The 22,081-nt window shown below is 37.5% G+C and overlaps 1 protein-coding gene across 3 annotated transcripts in view; it reads right to left on the minus strand.

The window, feature by feature from the left end:
* Lrp1b (LDL receptor related protein 1B) overlaps positions 1-21,497 on the minus strand; it is a 1,970,757-nt gene extending 1,949,260 nt beyond the window's left edge. Inside the window, exon 1 of one of the 3 annotated variants that reach the window (XM_029472167.1) lies at positions 20,633-21,260. In XM_029472167.1, coding sequence (XP_029328027.1) covers positions 20,633-20,807 — 175 coding nt within the window. In that variant the 5' untranslated portion in view covers positions 20,808-21,260. Of the gene's footprint in view, positions 1-20,632 lie in introns of all 3 variants that reach the window. The other 2 variants (XM_021181392.2, XM_029472172.1) reach the window with 2 other exon arrangements.
* Positions 21,498-22,081: the final 584 nt, after the last annotated feature.

A 22,081-nucleotide genomic window follows, 5' to 3' on the forward strand; every position in this document is an offset into this window, starting at 1 on the left:
TCTTTACAGCTGGTACTACTTCTTACACTTCTCAACTACTGAACATTTGTACTCAAAATTATTCAATTAATCATGGTCTTCATATACATTTATATTGCATATTTTCCTAAATAATATTGACCATTTTGTCATTGAAATCCCTATACATAGGTCTTACTTTTTAAAAACACACAAAGCTACAAATGTTTTACTGGGTCCAAGGAGGTTCTTATCACAATGCTTTTCTGAAAATCAACTATGAAGTCTCTTAAAATCATATGAGGATAGTATGGTAGAAATATAAAATTTAATTTATAAAACATACTCACTGAACCACAATGCACATATGTTCCCTGTCATGAAAGTTTTCTTTAATTTTATGTCTCTGTAAGTATGTTGAATCTTATTTTTCAAATCAAATTCTGTTTATTTTCAAATTCAGGTAAAGCAGAAATGCCAACTTTTGATTTAGTTGATAAAGTAATGTATTGATTAGAACTTTCAAGTTTTTTGCTATTTTCAAGTAGGTGCCCAATAATTACAAATAGAAAAAAAGGAAAATTCCCACTGCAGCATGTTACCACGCTATAGGTGCCACTGGTTACTGTCCCTCATAATAAAATAAATTCATCAGTGGATCAAGAGGAAATTTAAGTCATTAGAATCATTTGCTACCTTGTGCTTTTTGGTAATACTACTTACTATTCATGGTTTCTTGCTTCCATTCACTCGAAATGGAAGCTCTCTGGAACTCCAGGGGATGAAAGGACTGCAAGACTAAAGATGGCAAAACCAAATAAGGACATTTAAAAGCTCAACAATTTAATCTACTTTGCACCTGCTTCCCTACAACTTCTAAATATTTATACATCTATACATAATGTGAGCAAGTTAAGCTTTTTTTAAAAAGTATTATAATTAACTATTATTTTATCTGTATGGGTGTTTTCCAACATATTTCTGTGGACCATATATGTGCCTAATGCCCAATGAAGCCAAAGGAGGGTGTTGTATTCCCAGGATCTGGATCTAAAGAGGGTTGTGAGGCTCCATTTTCACAATAGGAATCAAATCTGGGCCCTGTGTAACAACAGCCAAATTTCTTAGGCCACTGAGAAATCTCTTCAGTTTCAATTTTTTTTTCCAAAAGGGAAAACAAAACAAAACCATTCCTCATGCCTACACTGCTTCTTTTATTTGAATCTGGTTATTTTGTGTCTTGGTTGTTGGACTTCAGCTAAAACTTCTTGGTAGAACTGATTCATCAAATTTACTGGAGTCATCTCTGTTATGTGTTTCTTTCAAGTACTTTACATAAAGAAAACTGGACTTTTCTAGTGGGGAATGTTTCACTGTTTATAGAAACTCATCAAATCCAAAAGCCAACTTACAGTTTCCTAAAGAGTCCAATATCTCAATTTGTCTGGGACACAAATCTTCTGTAAAGCATGAAAATCATATGAGATGGAGGGAGACACATACACACACACACACACACACACACAGAGAGAGAGAGAGAGAGAGAGAGAGAGAGAGAGAGAGAGATGACTACCCAATAAGCAATAGGCAGCCTGAGTCTCTATCCTCTGAAGGAACACATGGACTTTGGGAGGGAGCTAGTTCCCAAAGACAGTTATGGCTTAATGGGATCCGTGACCATACATCCATTATGGGGATAAACATGGCTCCCTGCTGGCTCCCCAATGCCACTGGCAGTTGCTGGTCGGGATTTTAGCTCCCTTTAACACCTGAGAAATGTTTTAATATCTTTTTTCCCAGTTCTACAATATTAGAACAAGACGTGCATTCTATGAGAAAATAGAAGAACAATATTAAAATGAACAACTTGGACAGAGATTATACCACTTCTGCTGTTGCCAAGAGTAACACCTGGGTGAAGAGCCCCTGTTCTGACCATTGACAAAGTAATTTTGAGAAAATATATCTGCCTTCCAAACATGAAAAGTGTTCAAATGTTGGCTTCTTTTCATGTTACACCTCAGACATGAAATTTATGCCACACACATTTTCCCTTGAACTACTTGTTATTGTTTTGCATGAAAGTAAAGGGGAATTGTTTGGTTTTAAGGAGAAAAAGAATGGAAAAAAAAAGAGTATTTTTGAATTCTGAGTTTGTTTACTTAAAGGGGAGTTGTTCACCCTAAAGAGAAATCAATAAATACATCAAGCATTCCTCTCAGAACCCTCTCTGAAGAAAAAAAAATAGCAGTACTCATAAAACAGAGTGTCAACATTCAAGTGTGCTGCCTGGTACATCTGTTCTTAATGCTGTAAAAAGGGCATGGACAGTATTCCAGGAGACAAACCAAGCTCTGAATTGTGTCTTCATTCTGACTTTCTGACAGAAAATCTTTTAGATGCATATTCTACAGAGAAATCAAACAATCCCTTATGTAAATGTTTCATTTACAAGCATTGAGCATCTATATGCTATTATATCAGCACATTATTCTTCCTGGTAAAACAGAGTTTTTGAAGAACCTTAGCACTCTTACAGCACAACGATACAAACCAGTCTCCTCATTCAAAGAAAAATAAAAACCCTTTATCTTTAAAAATAAAAATAAAAACAGTCATAATCTTAACATAGAAAAGTCAAAAATAAAATAAATGCCCCTCCTTTAGTACCATCAAGTTTAGAATGCTATTAATAGATTGGTCAGGGTCTTTTCAGGAGATTGGCAGGCGTTTGACCATGGGACTCTCCTCTCCCACTGAGATTCCCTTGGCTCTTGAAATGACTTTTAAATGCCAACATTGATTTAGTGTATTGTAAGGACACCTCCAGTCCATGTATATTTTCATCCAGGGTTAGTATGTACTGAGGTACTGAGCCATTTATTGGAAATTGGTTCCTCTGCTCACCACTCACTCTGCACCTTAAACTCTCATTATGAGATGATCCTGTCCAGGAAAACAGTTATCTACAAGAGATTTAAAAAAATAATTACATAGAAAAGACATCTGTTGAAAAATACAATCCCAAATTAGAGCAAAAATGTAGATACCCTGAATATTGTGTAGATATTGCGTCTTCCTCTCTTTTCTCCACCTTACTGTGCACTGAATAGACTTTAGAATGGCCTGCATTGTTACAACTTCACTGAATTATGAGCACTAATAAATGCCAGTACAGACAAAACTGAGACACTGGAACCCTAAATTATGTACACGGCAATACAATTAATATAATGCAAACCATGTATTAAGGAAAGTTCTGAATTACAGGTTGCATATCACTACTCTATACTCAAAAGCACCTTTTATGCTTTCTGCAAAAGGAAAAAGAAAACAAAAAACATACATTCACAGAGGTCCTGCAGGACTCTGTAGGGCTTAAGGACCTGCCAATGAGGAAACCTGGATTTGAATACAGACTAACTGACTTCAAAACCTCAGCTCTAAACTTCAAACTCAGTGTATGCTTTATAGCTCTTTGGAGTCAGCTCAAGTTTAGGTTTCCAAAAATCCTATGTACTTTTCTCTCCTATGTAAAAGAAGCAAAACAGAAAATGATCCGAAGAAGAAGAAACCTGAGAGTAATTAAATAACCTTTTGTCTCTGGAAAAAAAAAAAAGGTTTTACTTTGCTTATTGGATGACTGATGATGATCCACTTTATAAAAGAAATGTCAGTCTTGGGTACTTTAGTTTTTATTGAAAGTTCATACAAAATAGTTTATTCATGGATTCCTCTCCCCGTCTCTTCCAAGGTCACCTCACCTCCCTATGTATGCAGCTCCCTATGTATGCAGCTCCACAATTTGTTTCTCTAATAGTACCTTTCCCTTTCATCAAACAATGTGGTGGCATATTAAATAACCAAACAAACAGGAAAGAGACCTGCCTATTAGAACGATGACCTTGATTAAATGGCATTACATTCTCTACATGTAGAATGAATCTTATTGCTTTTCCACGCAAAGCTACATAACAAAATGAGACTTCTACAAGAGACATTGTTTCTATGAGTAATAAGATGCTTCCCCTAGTTAAGTTCCTCCATGAACAGGACAGCATCCTACATGTATTTTCTAAGACCTCAAAAGAATCATAGATTGCATTCTTCTTCATCCTCATTTTATCAATATGAACAACTGACACTTTAAGAAATAAAGAAGTTGGTTAAAGTTCATCATGCTAAGAATTGCACTCTTCATTCACAATGACATAGCAACAATGAAGGGAAACAGAAACTGCCAAGCATTGCATGGGAGTATCTCTCCAACTTCTTAGCATCTATGTGAATGCCATGTTATATATGCTGATATCCAGATTACAGTCATTAGATTACAGTACTGAAGATCATCCAGGAAATATTCTGTCCAGAAATGTTCAACAGGAACCCGATCTAGCCTGTATGTCTGACATGTAGTCTGTATAAAGTTTTGGTTTTAGAGGACCTCACAGATCTTTCTTCCTTCATTGTTTCATGTATGGGGTACTCTACCACTGATAGATATGCTGTTGTGTAAGGTAGAAATCTCATGGAATCCCACCCCTAGACAAAGAACTATCAGCAACTGAAGACTGTTGAAAGATGGACATTTAGTTATTTCCAGGGAAGAATTCCCTAGTTGGTTATCCAATTTCAAGGGGTCAGTGCTGAAATTATATACATATGAGCAATACTAAATTAACAGGTTATATGTGTGTGCATATACATACACATATATACATATGTAAAATTCATATATGTGTTTTTGTGTCTGTGTGTAATATGTTAACACATATTTGCATTTGTGTATATGAATAATAATTAAAAATAAAGAGGTCATGAAATTTAGGGTAAAAGTGTTTACTGATTGTAGGAGGGAGGAAAGGGAAAAGGGAGAGACGATTTTATTATATATTAATTAAAATATATTTAACGCTTTTAAAAGAAATAAGACAAATTATAATATTAAATGTTGTAACAGTGACAGAATATTTTTCAATGGCCTAGCCATTAAACGTATGGGGTGAGGACTATTTAAAATGAAGGGGGAGTTGAGAGATATAAAACAATCAAAAATAATTTGTAATTAGTGATTATCCATGATTTCAAAAGACGAGATCACTGAAAACAGAAAATACAATATATATTTACAGAAGACTGGACAGATGTGCTATGAGGCAACAAGATGGAAAACAAGAGAGAGAAATAAAGAGCATAGGAATTCTGGTTGGCAGAGTCTAGGTTGAGGCTTTAGAACACTATTTCCTACTCTGTGTCCCATTGATCTCCCAGCCTGCATTGGTTCCCCATCGTTTAAGCTTAACAACAACCTCTGTGAAAAGTACTACTAACCAAAATCATTTTATTTTTTTCAGGTGTGAGCCTCTGTTTTTAAAGAGCCTATCATCTGCTCCTCTGAAGTGTGCTGATGCATTGAAATGTACTCAGACAACAGAGTTCTACCTTCCTTGAATTTGTAAGTCCTCCTCCAAGCTAATACTACATGCATTAGTCAGTGTTTTCTAGACATAGAGAGCAAGCGAGCAAGAGAGACTGAGATAGTGAGAGAATGAGAGAGTGAAAGAGGGAGCATGGGAAGAGGGATGGGTGTGGGGCAGTAGAGTGGCTTATATCCAAGAGGATCTGGGTAGTCCAACAGTAGCCTTCAACACACTGGAGCATTGAAACACAGTAGCGGTTTAGTTCAGTATTCATGGTGCTCAAAGCTTGACAAATTCCTGGAGACCCTACACTTGCATTTTCTATTGAAACCTGAAGAAGCTGAAGTATGCTAGCAGTGAATGGATGGCTTCAGTAGAGGCAGCAACAGACTCAGCAGTAAAAAGCCAAGGCACCAGACAGCACTGCCTTTCCTCGGACCTCATCTCTTTACCAGAAAGCACTGCCAGTCCTGGAAGCTGATCTTCTCACCTCAGTAATGCTTTCTGGAAATGCTCTCACAGACCCTCCTGAGGCAGGTCTTAACTGATTTCAGGTGTAGTCAAGTCTCTCATGAAGATTAACCATCCCGGTACACTGACAGACAATACGAGCTAGCTTGAAATTTATTGTAAATTAAAGAACGAAGCGATTCCACAAGATTAATTATGACTTCATATTCTTGTTGCAAGCTTTATTCCAACTAGATACTGTTTAAAATGTCTGCCGTGAGTCAACAGTGAAGAAAATGATCACTTCGGTGGTTACAGACGGAGTGCAGCCACAGCACATCTTGTTGAGGTGGGAGTCTTTATGCATTATTCTCCTTATTTTACCAGGCTGGAAGTAGTGCAGAGAGGCTAAGTGACTTGCCCAAGGACAAAGAGTGAGTCAGATGCAGAGCTGGGAATGCAGCCCACTTTCCCTGGTTCCCAGTGTACAGGTTTTCTCAGCCAGCCATAATGCCTCTCCGATGGATCAGTTCCTAAAATGTATTAAGCTGTTAAAAATTCAAAAAAGGTGCTACACTGCTTTCCAGCGAGCCCTCATTTTCATTGCTTTAACAGGACCAAAGATCACAAAAGTAATCTCATGTCTTTTTTGTTTGTTTGTTTATTTTGAGAATGTCCCACTAAACTCAGTTTGGTTTAAGTGCCTAAAATGATTCCAAGTCACTAGAGAATGAAACTCTACATGACTTTTAGAACTTAAAAAGCTATAGCACAACATCAAAGTGAAGAGAAGCTGGAAATCAAAATAGAGGACAAATGTCAGCCATGAAAAGTCAAAACAACCCAACAACAAACCTAACAATGTTTGTTCACATGAAGAAGGGAAAATTCCGTGTGTATACATTGGGTAAATGGCTCTTCGAGAACATTCTTAAAGTCTCTTTTATTTATACAAAGCTATGGTTACATCTATAGCAAAGATTTTGGTACTCAGATTAAGAGAATGACTGGAGCCTTCCCCTTTTATGTCAATTACTGGAGACACACAGTGCTAACTAAACCTGAAATGGTAAGTAGGCCAGATGTTAAAGCTCTTGAGTCTTTAAAATACAGTTTGGGGGCACATCACCAGTTGATCACAGTTCACTTAACAAGTGAAATAAGACTCTGCTGCGGAATCTCTGTACAGCAATCTACACAGTCACAGCTACCGGGTCATGACAGTCTAAAAGATAAAATCCACGTATTATCTCAGCATGCACATGCCTGTTTACTTCTCATCTACAAGGCGAGCATAAAAGTACAATGCACTCACATCTTCACGTGCCTTGTAGCTATCCTTTCTATGAGCTGATCATATGCCTGGAAAGCTCCTTATCTATGGACCCTCAGCAACGTGCATGCCCAGATTTTTATTTGAAGCCAACATCCTTAGCTTCTTGTGAAAATATCGATAAATACTAATTACCTTTTACATTTACCTATGAGCATCTTCAGAAACTTTATAGAGAGCAAATGTTAAACTCCTTAACAAGAATATTCTTCTATAATCACACCAATTCAGAGTTTCAGTCGGCAGATAACCATAAATTGACTGCTAAAGCTGAAGTACTGAGCAAAACAACTTCATTCCAAGCTTTAAAACACAGGAACACTGCTAGCCCTTTGTTGCTATCAACCCTTGCAACGTAAGTGAGTGCAATTTGCTAAATATCTATCTCTGTGATGCTAAGAGTCTGGAATTGTAGGGAAACAGAAGTTACTGAAGTTGAACAGAGAGGATACTGATGACATTGCTGTGTTTGGGTGGCATTAAAAGTAAAAACTTCCCAAAATGATATGTTAGGCTTCTGAAGGGGCCAGCCTGAATGATTTCTCAATGTCAAAGCTGGAACAATACCAACAGAAAAGAAATAATGGAATGAATGATTTACATTAGAAACAATGGGATCACTATGGTGAATCTGTGTTTGTTTAAATAAATAAGGAGAAATAGTCCTTTTTGATAGAATAACTTTAACAAATGTAGAAAGAGTGAATAGATACCACCTCACCCACATGACGAGCACTTAATGTGGATGAGAAGACCTAGACTGTGCTTCTGCTGTTCTAGCAAATTGAGATAGGGCCTGATCACTGATGCTCCTGTCAGGATCCTGCACTGCTCATCACATCATATGAAGGGGGAGACAGGACTAAATGGTGGGGCATTCTGTAACAGTCTTAAGAGCATTCCTCCAATGAGCACAGGACTTGGATATAAACAACAACAGAAAGACAAGGAAAGAGGTGAGAAATGCATGGGCAGAATGGAGTTATGTGTTACACCTGGCCTGCATGTGGCATGCAATGTATTGTCATGTGACATGCAACATATGGTTATGCTCTTATTTCTGAACTGTAATCTTCTGTTACAATATTTTTATTTCTATATTGTATTATCAATATGTAATATATTAGCAATGAAAGTTTCTATAAGTCTAAATTATTTCAAAAGTAAAAATGTACTTTTAAAAATTATCACTTTGGCTAGGTTCATTCCAATATGACACACAAACATATAATTGAAGACATTATATGATGCACAGTCTGTGTGTGTATATGTGTGTGTGTGTGTGTGTGTGAGAGAGAGAGAGAGAGAGAGAGAGAGAGAGAGAGAGAGATCCCATCATTTCCAAGGACAAGGACAGGAAAGATGAAATAGTTATCCATGTGATCCAATTCTGCTACAGCTCAAGTATCTTTATGTTTATGTGCACATATACAAGAACATTTAAAATTCTCTTCTTGGTCTCTCTGTCTCTCTATATATATCAGTAACTTTATCTATGCAGATCTCAGTATATTTATTTATGCTCTCAGTATCTTTATTCTACACAATGATCTCTTTTTCTTGTCCCTTTCTTTTTTCCATCCTGATTTTCAATAATTGTTTACATGTGATCAAGCAACATTATGTTCAGCCGTGTGGGTTGTGGAATACAGAAGCTAACTACAACATCTGACACAAACGTCCTCTCACCATAGGTAATATCTCTGCTTCTTAGATGACTCTCCTTGCTTTATTCTGAAGTCGTAAGTGGGGGCAATATAAATCCTCTCAGGATCATTCAGAACATTTTCTCACTGTCTTTCCCTTTGTTCTGCATTATGTACAGTAAGAGAGAAGCTTATAGTGAAAAACATGGTATGCCACTTAAGGTTTCTGTGTGTGTGTGTGTGTGTGTGAGAGAGAGAGAGAGAGAGAGAGAGAGAGAGAGAGAGAGAGAGAGAGAGAGAGAGAGAAAGAGTTTTAAAATATTCTTGTATATGTGCACATATTTGTAGGTAAGCATGCTTTTTCGTGTTCTAGTGTGGAGCAAGTAGTCAATATCATTGTTTTGTTTGATAACTCTTGACCTTAGCTTTTGAGGTACAGCTTCTGAGCTTGTGTTTACTGATTCATCTAGACTGGGTGGTCAGTGAACTCTTAGGATCTATCTGTCTCAGCACAACATTATGTTCTCTAATCTAGAGATTAATAGCCTGTCTATCTTAGCACTGAATCCCGCATGTTTCTTTTCGCCACCAACAATGCTTTGGGGGTAGGGGGGTTTGAGTTATGACTGCACAAGCAAACATAAGGACTTTTCCAACCATAAATATCCAAAATTCCATGTTCTCTTTGACCATCCAAAGGTCCAGCTCCTCTGGTTGCCACAGTCTCACTAGCTACCTTCTGACCAGAAATGTTCTGTGCCTATGAAGCATGCCTAATATACCCTATAACGTGCAAAGGTCATCAAATATGTCAAATACCTATTACTTAAATACTATAGTTACTTAAGATGAGAGCAGAAAGATTTCAACACCCTTTACCTGTAAATCTGGAGTAGCTCTCCTTAGCCACAAAATTATTTCCTTCCCTGAAAATATTAAAGAGGATTTGCCAGTCACTTTCTGATGCTTCAAAAGGACGGGAGCCTCAGGATGACTTCTGGGGGCTCGCAGGAGATCTTACTCTTTCAGGAAGTGCCATTATTCTTATTATAGACTAGGTTCCATGCTCGTGAGAATGAGTCCTTCAGCCCAGTCTGTGAGATCACCATGGAGCCACTGATCTGCTCTTCTGATCCTCATTGACACCCACCACAAAATACTGGTGAATTGGAGGAGATTCATTCTCTGAAAGCTTATTTTTGACTTAAGTAACTTCTTTGCTACTCCTAGGTTTATTGGGTGCCTCGCCAACTGAACTGTTATCTGGAGGGCTTTTTATTCTCCTTGGCTCCATATAACAAGGTTAAGCTCTGTTAAAAGAAAACACCATACCCATGATATCTATGTCTATATGGATTTTTTTTTCCTGAGTATGTAGTCACTAGTTATTTTTGCCTTATCTAAAATGTAAGTCAGGGTCTTTCTCCTCATTTTGAATCCGTTTTCTATAATGTTTCTCTTACAAAAGAAATAAAGCCTTCAGCAAACCTTCATATGATGTGAGCAAAGTTCTATTCCAGGAACATAAATTGTATCTCATACTCACAAATATACAAGAGACCCTTCTTCTTGCTGTTTTCAGTTACTCAGATTAATTTATTTCCAAAAATTTTGGCTCCCCTCTGCTGAACTACACAGCAAACAGATTTACAGTGAGCCCCAAATTAAATATTAATGCAAAATCTCCTAGCCTCAAATTCATTTAGTTCAGTCACTCTAAAACTTAATAAAATTTTGGTATATACTTCATATTTAACTTATTTCAAGGCATAGTGTTGATTTTAGCACTGAACTTTCAGATCCAAGTTATAAAAGAGATTTTTGACAACATGAATGAAAAATGAACTGAACTTAAAATGTCTACTAAACTCACATGTACATACTTTATGCAGCAAGGAAATTGGTTGAGATCTTTTGCTTCAATATTTTATGTAGGCATTCCTAAAACTTTATATTCTCAAGTTTGCATCACTTCATCTCAATGTACAGTCTGCTTAGTAGATAATTTCCCACAGTTCATACACGCCATAGCTGAAAACTATACATGTGAGCAAATATTTATACATCACCACTCACAGTTTAGAAGTATGTCCAGGATAATTTTTCCCATAATGCTCTTGTTCCTCCATATATTATAAAGAGCTTAAAAGAGGTGAGCACTTACACTTGGTTCTCTATTGAGGAGATCTCTCTAAATTATAAACAAGAAATATTTGAGGGTAGTAAGCTGATGCAATCGTCATATTCTAGATTGCACATTTTCTTGTAATGGTTTAGAAATAATCTCAGCTTTGGCTCAAGATAGAAAATAGGAGGTATGGAAAGGAGAAAAGAGGAGATGAAGGGAGAGAGAGAGAGAGAGAGAGAGAGAGAGAGAGAGAGAGAGAGAGAGAGAGAGAGAGAGAGAGATTGGGGTAGCTGGAGTTAGCTTTCCAATTCTCCAGTTAGCATTCACATGAACAAGGGCTTCATATTTCTGGTCCTGGTACTATGCCTCATTCTCTGGACCACCATGTCCCTCTCNGAGAGAGAGAGAGAGAGAGAGAGAGAGAGAGAGAGAGAGAGAGAGAGAGAATACCAATGAGAATACAAAGGAACAATAACAAACTTGTAGTAGCTTATTCTTAAAACCCAAAACAGTCTTTAAAACGTTAGAACCTGGTATAACACACTCAAGTCTACAGGATCAGAAACACCTTGAACCAACTGCATTTGGTTCTTCCAGCAGACCCTCATGTTCACAAGCTTTCTGAAAGTACATATAATGTTTATATCCCTTCTCTTCAGGCTCTTACATTCTCTCTCCTCTACATTCTCTTTCCTCTATAACTCCAGAAAAGCTAAGGAAATATGAAGTGTGTGTTCTGGTGCCAGAAATAAGTTTTCTGTAAAAAAATTCCAGAGTTGTATAGTTGCCTAGTTAGTGTATGCATTGCTTGCAGTGCAAACCACAAGCTTATACAAACCAAAAGGATGGCACCACTTAATGATAAACTTAGGGGGAAAACCCATGAGCTCTGATGGCTCAAATATCAAATCGGCACATCGTAAATTCTAGTGCCACACTTTTCCTCTGGAAGACTGCTTACCACTTGTTATCAGCATCCCCTTCTTTTCTTTTTTAACTTTTTCCAATTTTTTATTAGGTATTCTTCATTTACATTTCAAAAGGAGCTGAAGGGGTCTGCAACCCTATAGCTGGAACTACAATACAAACTAACCAGTACCCCTTCTTTTTTAGAAACTTGAAAATTTAAAGAAAATTTTCAAAGTGAGTTGAGTGTAGTGAGTAGAAACTGCATTACAATTTCTTCCCTTTACTAACCTAATAGAATATTCATAACCAGGAACAGGACTGTCAGTTGAAATTCTTCTCAATCGTATAAAGGTTTAAGGGGCAATTCAATAGGATTAAAAACACTTAAGATTGCTTCAAGAATAAAACACAATTGAAGCTGTAGGGACCAAATCAGTCTCCTTTCACTTTTGGAGGGGTTAATATCGGTGGAAATAGCAATAAATAAATACTAAATGATAAATAGATAAATAAATAAATAAAAATAAATAAATAAATAAATAAATAAATATTTCTGTATAGGATAACCAATAGTTAAAAATGTTCTCAATGTACTTAGATCTACTGTTTAAAATGCCTCCCAAAGAATGCTGCATTGTCGTCTATGAATTCCAGTCACAGTATACATAAGCAAGGTGTAAGAGGGTGTAAGAGGGACATTGGTATTGCTAGTTCTGAAATATAAGTACAAAAATGCGACTGAAATGAGGAATGTTATAGGATCCAACACAATCATTTAGTGGCATGTACTGTGGTGAATTAGTTGTGCAAGTCAACGAGAGGCAATGTAGAGTGCAACCATCTACAAAAAACAGAAACCTAGTGTTCTGTTGTTTAGCATATCAGTCTTTACTTCTAAAAACTATGAATGTGCATTTTAACTCATACTTCATCCCCCTATGTGTAGAGTGGCACAGCATTTGCTATTACAAAAAAATATTGCCACATAAATAAATGATCTAAAAGTGTGTTCCATCTTGGCCTCATCTTACCACTACCATTTCCTTTCACAGTGACACCCCCTTACCCAGAACAACTTCAGTGACCTTTTGCCTCTGTCTCCTTCTCACTTTTGTGTAGCAGAATGCATCATCTCACAGAGCAAGTTCTGCCTGTCATCTCTGAATAAAGCTCTAATTGCTACTTATCATAATCAAGACTAAACCCTTTCCCATCCTCACTAATGGCATTGAGCTAGCTGACCTAATCTAATTCCTTTATTCTACTAAACACATAAGGTCCATTCCAGACATGCATTCAGTCTCTCATTCTGTAAGAAAAGGACAAGATAAACATCTTTTCTTTCAGTATCCACTGGTATAGATGGTCCCCCTTCTCAATGTTTTGTAGGAGATATGTCAAATGTCTCAAAGAATTTCTATGATTATGACTTAAAAAGTGTTTGTTAATCAGTTCACACTGTTTTTCTGTCTCTATCATAACTGTTATTTACTTCTTAAGTTGGATGCTTCTTGCCTGTTTCTTCATCCTTTGGTCTCTTTCCTTTTTGCTTAAAATCCATTGACTCAGCTGCATTGTCTAACTTGCCACTTGCTTCATTCTCAACATCTAAAAAGTTTTCACCGTCAGTTTACAGAATTTTGTAGAATGAGTCAGTAAGTAAATGAATGACCATAAATCCTACAGACTTCAGAATCAACTTGTTTTCAAAGGGAAAAAAATCAGTAAATATTGTGCTATAGATTGCTTGCTATCAGCCATGTACATGGTGCTAATGCTATAATTAATAATAATATGAATTTAAGTTATCCTATACAGAATCCATTATGTTTTCTACAAATATTTTATGTACTATTGTGGAAGGGCCTATGGCTTGGCAATGTTTCTTACTGTATAGAGAACTGGAGTAGAATTCTGTACACTTGGGAGATATTAGTTTAACATAGGCACTCTGGTTAAAACACAAGTAAAATAAAAACTCTTCCTTTGTTGTCTTGTGTTCTCACAGTGACGGTAGGAAAAGGAGCTGAAAGAAAGCTATCATAAGTGATTTGTTCCTGTGATTCATTTCAAAATATCTGACAGACCTACTTACTTAGCTCATACAAGAAAAAAGTATCAAAGAATAAGGTTATGTTCTAAAGTGTACCTGGATTTTTTTTAAAGTTAATTATTCAAGAGAGTCACTTTGTTTTCACAAGTGAAACTTTACTATTGAAATTTCTTCCATGAGTATTATACAGTTGATCTGGTAATGTTTTTGATATTACTGTAGTAAAATGGCTAAACTAATGCTTTATTTCAGAGTCTGTAATGCTATGTAAAAATTTCAAAAATATGGACGACAAGTGATCACAGTTATTGGATTCATAATATCTTCACCTGAAGTAAAATCTGCTGAGCTTGTGCAATTATCACTGCACTTGGGAAATGCATAGGATATTTTAGATATGTGAAGTCCCAGATTTAAATTTCTAAATTTATAAGACCTAATGTTTCAGCAAAAGTTTAAGATTACTAATTGCCCCAGATATTAGATCTCTTGCTATAAACAAAAAATTCAATGGCAACGTTTTGTCTCAGAATCTTGGTCTCTCTTAGCCTTCCTTCTATATCATAATTCTAAATACAATTATGTTTTCAGCATTATACCTATGGTTTTTCTTTTTTTTACAAATATCTTAAAATATCCTAGGAACTGTCAAAGCATCTGCAACTAAGATTCATTTTTCTTCTTATCTGTCCCCTACCCATATTCTCAGTTCTCCTTTCTCACATTAACAAGAAAAGGATAAGATGACAAATTGTCATTAAAGAAAAACTCAGCAGTAGAAATATTCTTAAGGAATTATGCATTCATATTTTTAAAGTTAAGCCGTCTTGAAGCCTTGAGGGATGGCTATGCTACATGGAACATTAGGAAAGACGGTCCTATTGATGGAAAGAACAAAACAAGAGAGGAACTGTGGAACCTTGATCTTACCTAAAGAAGAGATGTATTATTTCCACTAAAATTAGGTCATACTTCAACAATACCTGTCTTTGGTCTGAAGGCTAAGCCATCCAGGACAATGAGGTACATGCAACTCAGGAAATAGATGTCTGCTGTTAATAAGAATATATTTTGAGACAAAATGTAGCACTGGTATCTTAGCAAGGCATCATGCCCTATCTTCTCCCACAAGTTTTTATTTCTTTTTCTTAAAGTTAGAAGAGACTTCAAATGAAACTGTCCTTTCTCAAAACATCAGTAAAAACTTTCAACCTCTCTAAAAACTATCAACAGAACACCCATACATTAATAAAAACATTTCATAGCATGAGTATATTTAACCTAATCCAAGAATAATAAGATTAAACAAAAGAGCCAATACTAAGAATGCATTAATTGAAATGACTTTGGTTCTACAGAAAGGATATCTCTGAAAAAAATGTTCTATAAATCCACCTATTTTTGGAAATGTTGAGAAGATGTCCAAGATAGTGACAAAGTAACATTTTAAAAACTGGACCTTATGACTCTTATCTAGTAGTCTTAATTTTAATTTAGGAATGAGTAAACTCCATCAATTAGTTTACTTAGAAAACTCGAATCAAATTAATTATGCTTAGGTGGAGACAGTCTAAACCAATAGAGAACAAAGTAAGAGAGGGAAGGAAGGAGGAGTTGAAAACTAAGGAATAGTAGGAGAAAGAGGAGAAGGAGGAAGTTGAAGAAAGTGTGCACATTTTGCAGGTCCTTTCTTCTGGTGTATGATGGGGTCTTCTATAGGGTCAGTACACTTCCTCTAGGATGGAGGGCTCAGCTGCGGATCTATTTACTTAAATAGCAGAGTATATATGGTTGAAGACGGTGACTTGATATTGTGAGTATGATGTATCTTAAAATTGATTTAGGTAAATAGAAATTGACACACATAAGAATTAGGCCAATACGATTTTTTAATAAATAAACTCTATAGACATTTCTGTATTTGGTATTGTATAATATTTGACTATTGGAGTAAATTTTCTGATCTGGTAGGCTCTAGTCAATCTCCATGCCTCTGGACTAAATGTGGGGTTATAACATCACAGGGTAGTAGAAGCAGAGAAAGGTATTGCTTCATACTTCCAGGAGTAGCTGGTTGGACAAATTCCATCTTCTTTCTAAAAACCAAAACGTTGTATGTGCCTTCTGGGTGTATTAACATGCATACATTGCATAACGTGCATAATTGTCATTATTTGAGCATTAAATCGAGTAAGCTAGATGTCTGCAGAAAGCATAAGGAAAACCTTGCATGTGAAATCTGATTGCTTTGTGACACAAACTTCACCTGATGGAACAGTCTGGCAAACTCACTCTGAGATCTTCGTTGTGCTTCCACTCTTCACGCTCAAGCAGCTAAAGTCTATTTGAATGGCAAGCCTCTGTGTCAGTTCCACTCCAGACATTTCACAGGAGATTGTTCAGGGCTGGGTGGGGCTCAGTGAGAGCACAAGCTCACCATGAGTGAGACTCTGGCAACAGTCCCTGCACTCAAACCTGGAAGTAGGTAAAAACCCTTTGACATTTGTGCCTTCCACATTCATATTGTGTGAAAACAAGACATTAGCCATATGGAAACACATTAGAGCGCTGCTCACTGCCGGTCAAGAAATATATCAAGGTTTTCATTTCACAATTTTCTTAGGAAGACACTGATCAAAAGAATAGATATTTTATCTGCAATTATAAATAACAAAAACCTTGATTTAATAAACAGTGTCTCCAATGTTGAGGTCACGGTGGCATTTTAGGGTCTTTGCACAAAAGTTTTCCATTTAATAAAGTTATATAAACATATATTTCACATGTGCCTAGGATCTACTTGCTACTGCCTTGGTGTGACTAGTGACATCATGTTGGTACAAGCATGTACAACATTTAGTATTAATTCCACTCTCTTTGAATGTATCTATCTGGATTGAAGACAATTGTTTCCTCTGTACAAGAACTGTTTTGACAGACAGGCATAGAAGATAGAGCAATCTATCCTTGTATCTGACTGCTGCTTCTTTTTCCCCACACAGACTCCTTATAACTAGAAAAGAGTTGAAGATGGTGGGGTGAATTTTATGTAAGATATAAAAGAAATAGCTTCAGAAACAAACCCAATGACATTATTAGGATAAAGGTCACAATATAACAAGGAGTAGAAAGAAGAACACACAAAGGTCTGAAAGCATTGCATTTCCTTAAAAAAAAAATAACCCATTTTCACACCTGGTAGTCTTAAATGGATCTTATCTTCATGGTGTTATATAGACTCTGACAGGAGATTAACAAAGTAACTAACTAGTAATAAATATTATGGATCCAATGTAGGTACTAGTTATGCTACCTTTACTGACAAGTAGCATTAATAAAAGCTCATTTCATTTGTAAGAATCCACTAATGATAACACCCAGGAGCAACCATAAGATTTCTTTCACATTGACTGAAACACATCTCCCATCTTAGTAACTGCATTGTAGGTAGTACTTATGCTTTCAGTGATACTCTTGAGCATTCTTACAGGTATAATTATTACAGAGTAATATTGATGTAACTTGCTTTCAACTATCTTCATATTGCAAGTATTTTCATAGGCTATTCATTATCAAAATAAAAGACAATGTGCTAGAAATTTCTGTTTTAATGTATAATAGTTTAATGTCTCCTGCAATCAGTCCATTTACTCCTTTTATTGCTGTTTTTATGTAATAATTATTTTTAACATAGTTATATTTTACTTAGTCTTTCTATTTAAATTCATTCACTCTTAGAAGGTGGGAGGAAATTGAGTCAAAGTTTAAAGACTTCTTCAAAACTTGCACATTTTATCAACTGAGACGTGAATTTCACAGAAATATATATATTATTTAAAAAGAAAGAACATTAAAATATAACCTATATGCATCATCATTTTTTCAATGGTTTTAAACAGACACAATAAAAAGGCAAAGACGGCATGAACATTAATTGTTTGGAAATGTGTCTTCAGATCTTATTACACTTAAGGTTTTTATATAGTCTTAGGTCTCCCATCTCCTTCTCTTTTCAGGAAAATTGATAATTTAAGACAAACTTCCCTTTAAGTTACCAAGCAATAGTTTGATCTGACATGATATCATCAAATGACAAATTAGTTGATTCTAAATAAATCTGATTTACCCTCCTTTTGGCTGCTAAGAGTTATAAAGACATTTCCTTTTTCAGATATGTTGTAATCTAATAAGACCAGGCACATACATTATTCTGATGATATATAGACTAGACTATATAAACTACGCCAACCACATGTAATTAAAGTGCAAGTAGATGCATATGAATTGAACACTAAATACATGAATGAGTTTTAAGTAATTTTTGTCTTTTTGATTTTTGTTTTTGTTTTTGTTTTTAATCTTTTTTCAGGTCATCAAAGTGTTTAGCTTCACCTTACAGACTCCACAGAGACTCAACAAGGGAGGAGAGTATAAGAACCTCAAGCAAGAGTGAGAAGCTGTTCTCACTACTACTTCTCAGCATCTACTTCTACTTCTCAGCATCTGGAGAGCCCAGACCTGGTTCTACACTTGGAGACATACAGCTCAACTACTGAGCTCCCTGTGTTTTCACACAGACATTCTCTTCTTCAGCAGCCATTCTCACCGCCACAAGCTTGGAGGCAGCTACATCTCATTAACCTTGTTTTGGGTGATATGTCATCTCTCACTTTCAGCATCTCAGTGGGGGACATCTGTCATAATGCAGCTATATTCTCATTTTAAACTTCTAACAAGATTCTCCCTTTCCTCCTCCTTTTCACCACACAGCAAATATATATACATACACATATGTATATACATATGTATATGTGTATACACACACATATACATACATATACATATATATCTTTCAATTTCGATAGCTGTCACAGTTTTATCTGTTTATTAAGTTTTGAAAGTTGGATTAGATGCAATAGAAGTCAGAAAGTGTTGATATGCATCTATATATGATTGCACTCTATGACAAACTACTTCTGATAATTTTTTCAGCACGTAATTAACAGCCAGTGAAATCATAAGAACAAACAACTATTTTCCATGTGATATTAGATGCTGTAGATGTTCCTCTTGTTTGTGAGACTAAATTGAGACCAAATGTTAATTTCTTATCTCTTGAGAAGGCTAATTTATATTTACTTATTTATTAAATTGCACACAAAATTCTGTTTGGATGTTCAATCATTTCTCTCAGGTAGCAGCAGTATGCTATAGAAACACACATAGCACAGGTCTAGGGGTGAAGGCAGACCCGGAGCCAGTGCACACACAGTCAGAGGGAACACTGTACCAAGAGTCAGCCTGCAGCCTGCTTTCCCAGAACACTGGGCTGAAAGCCTCATCTGCTCATCTTCTCCAGCCCAACTTCAAAGGTTCTTGCTAAGGCAGGTTGAGGAGTGACTGTGCCACATCAAAGTCACCATCATTTCAAGTAAAAGCTATATGCTTCCATTTTATCTGCACCATTTTCAACTCTCCCGCAGCTACTTCAAGGCAACTTAAGCAAGTTCAGAAACTGTGTGATCCGGCAGCGGTGCACCTGAAAGATTATCAGTGCCACTCCTAGAGATGATGTTTGTGAACCTATGATGGGACTGGTTGCCAAGAGTACATTAAATAGAACCATTAGAGCCCAGGCTGTGCTGTCCTGTAATGAAACTAGTTTATAGTCAATTCATAATTCCTTTGCCCCAAGAAGACAGAATCTCAAATTGCAAGACCTTGGCTATTTGCTTGAAGTCAGTATCTGTACATTTGAGGGTTTTAATTTTTGTTTGTTTATTTTCTCCTTTGTAATTAAGTTTAGAAGCTAAATTGTATGGTCACTGTGAGTTCAGTTTAGGATTTATGCTACTTCTCATCTTCCTTTAAGTAGTTAACCCTTCCAAGTCTGGCAGCAGTGTGCAAATGTCCCTCAGCTGTGATTGTTCTCTTTCCCCTTTTAACCCTCATATCCTCCTCAATGATAGTAAACTGAGGATAAAAGGAACTGTGGGTTTCCAGGTCAAAAGTTTCAGAACCTTGGCTTACAAGCCCTACCTTCTCTCTGGGCTCACCATAACCTTCTGAACTTCAACCCTTCCCAGTTGCTTGGGGAAAACCAAGCGCAAGTTGCCAGTCTAGATAGAGCCAGGCTCTCCAGTTGATAAGGCACCCTGATGCTGGGTCTAAGACCTTCCCTGTCAGAAAATCTCTCAGTTCTTCTCTGCTGGCTATTCAACTCAAGTCACCCCCACAAAAGGCGACAGAGACACACTCCAGGAGGGAGGGAGCTTTGACACCTCTTCACAGATGCACAGCTGAGGAAGTTAACCAGGAGCTAAGTTGGGATAGTAATTGTCTATGGTGGAGATTCATGAGGCTAAAGCTCTCAGCTGGGAGCCAGCGCCAAAGGAGTCTCAAAGAAATGCGAATTCTGATCCAACATCTGCAGCGCTTGGGATGCCCAGGCAGAAGCCACAGCCAAGTCCAAATGTTCCCGGGGGAAAGGGGACAGAGAGAATGGGACCTAAAAATGACCAAGGGTAAAATGTGGGGGTGCGGAACACTCTGGCACCTAGTTCAGAAACCCTCCAATAAGCCCTCTCCCCCCAGGATACTAGCGCACAGTGGCCAGTAGGTCCCGGGAGCGGGGCTGCCAAGGACTTAAGTTTCACACTCAGTTGTTTGCCAGCGACACCCCTCAAGAAAGCCAAGAGAGGAAACGGGGAGGAAGTGGGGGATCATGGCCCTTACCTTGGTTGGCTCCCACCGTCAGCACCTCAGCGTTAGGCAATAATCCCGAGAGAGTAAGGATGGCAAGGAGCAACTGGGACATGATGATCTTCCCGGTGAGCCTGTGCTGCAGACTGTTCGGCGGCACCCTCGGCCGGGCCGCGGCGGCTGGCAGCCTGGAACGGAGCCGCGTCATTTACAAATGTCACTGGAAATCCCTGGTCGGTGGGTCCAGCCAGTCCGCCTTGCTCTGCCAGGAGCAGGATGTGGAAGGTGAGCGAAAGCGCGCCTGCGGAGAGCGTGCGAGCGCCAGCCAGGCTCTGTGTGTCTGGACTTTTCGATGCAGGGTACGTCTGATCTTACATCACGCAAGAGGGGCAGAGAGATGCCCGCCGATGGGAATTCACTATTAATCACCGAGTCCTCCGCACTCTCCTCTGTTGCCCACAGAAATCAGATCTACTACTAGTAAGCGGTGGTTAACATGATAGGGAAACAGCCGCAAATAAGATCGCTGCAAATCACTGCTCTTTCTGCCTCCTTGAAGGGAAAGAAAGTAACTCCGCGCTGGTTCTGTAGGGATCTGGGTCCTTAGAGAAGGGGGAACTGCAGTGGGCCAAGCCAGCAAGGTGCCAGAAAGCATCAACAGCCAGCTGAGAAGTCCCTACTTTTGGGAGGAGCAAAGGGCTTCTCAAGCAAAGCGGATTTGATGCCTTGGCTATAAGGAAGCTTCCTTTCTGGGAAGCCAAGGCAAGCAAGGACGGTTTTCTCTCTTAGGGAAATGGTTTCCTCCACTTGACAGCTCACAGAGCTTTCCCAAAGGCACTAGTAACTTTTATGCTGAGTGGCACTTGGGGATAGAGATGCAAAATTAGTGACTCAGCAGAAAGAAAAAATCTCCAAGTCACTAACCATCACACACACCACACACACCACACATACACACACAGAGAGAGACAAAGAGAGAGAGAGAGAGAGAGAGAGAGAGAGAGAGAGAGAGAGAGAGAGAGCGAGCGCTGGGGCAAGGTAAATGCAAACAACAGGTCATATTAAAGCAGGGATTGCCAATGGCTTTTGCCTGCATTGTCTGTTTAAAGGTATGCCTAATACATTTTAAGGTTTTGAGGTGGTTTTGTGTGTGTTTTTGTTTTGTTTTTTTGTTTTTTGTTTTTGTTGTTGTTGTTGTGTTTTGTTTTTTTCTATCCCGCACTGACAGTCAGAGGTCTTTCTGAAGCAATGAAGTGTATCACAGTGCATCTGTGGGATGTATGAGTACATATGAACCGCTTACCTTGATTCAGAGACCATTTAAGAATCACGATAGCAGTCCTGGTATTTAGAATTGAATCCACTGTTCAGAAATAACTGTTGGGTTAGAACTTCAGGATCTTAATAGTTGAAGGCTGGCTTTCTTCATGGTAATATCACTAATGTTTTCTATTAAAAAAATCTTACATTTTAATATTTTAA

The sequence above is a fragment of the Mus caroli genome, chromosome 2, assembly GCF_900094665.2.
Source record: "Mus caroli chromosome 2, CAROLI_EIJ_v1.1, whole genome shotgun sequence".
NCBI classification, from domain to species: Eukaryota; Metazoa; Chordata; class Mammalia; order Rodentia; family Muridae; genus Mus; species Mus caroli.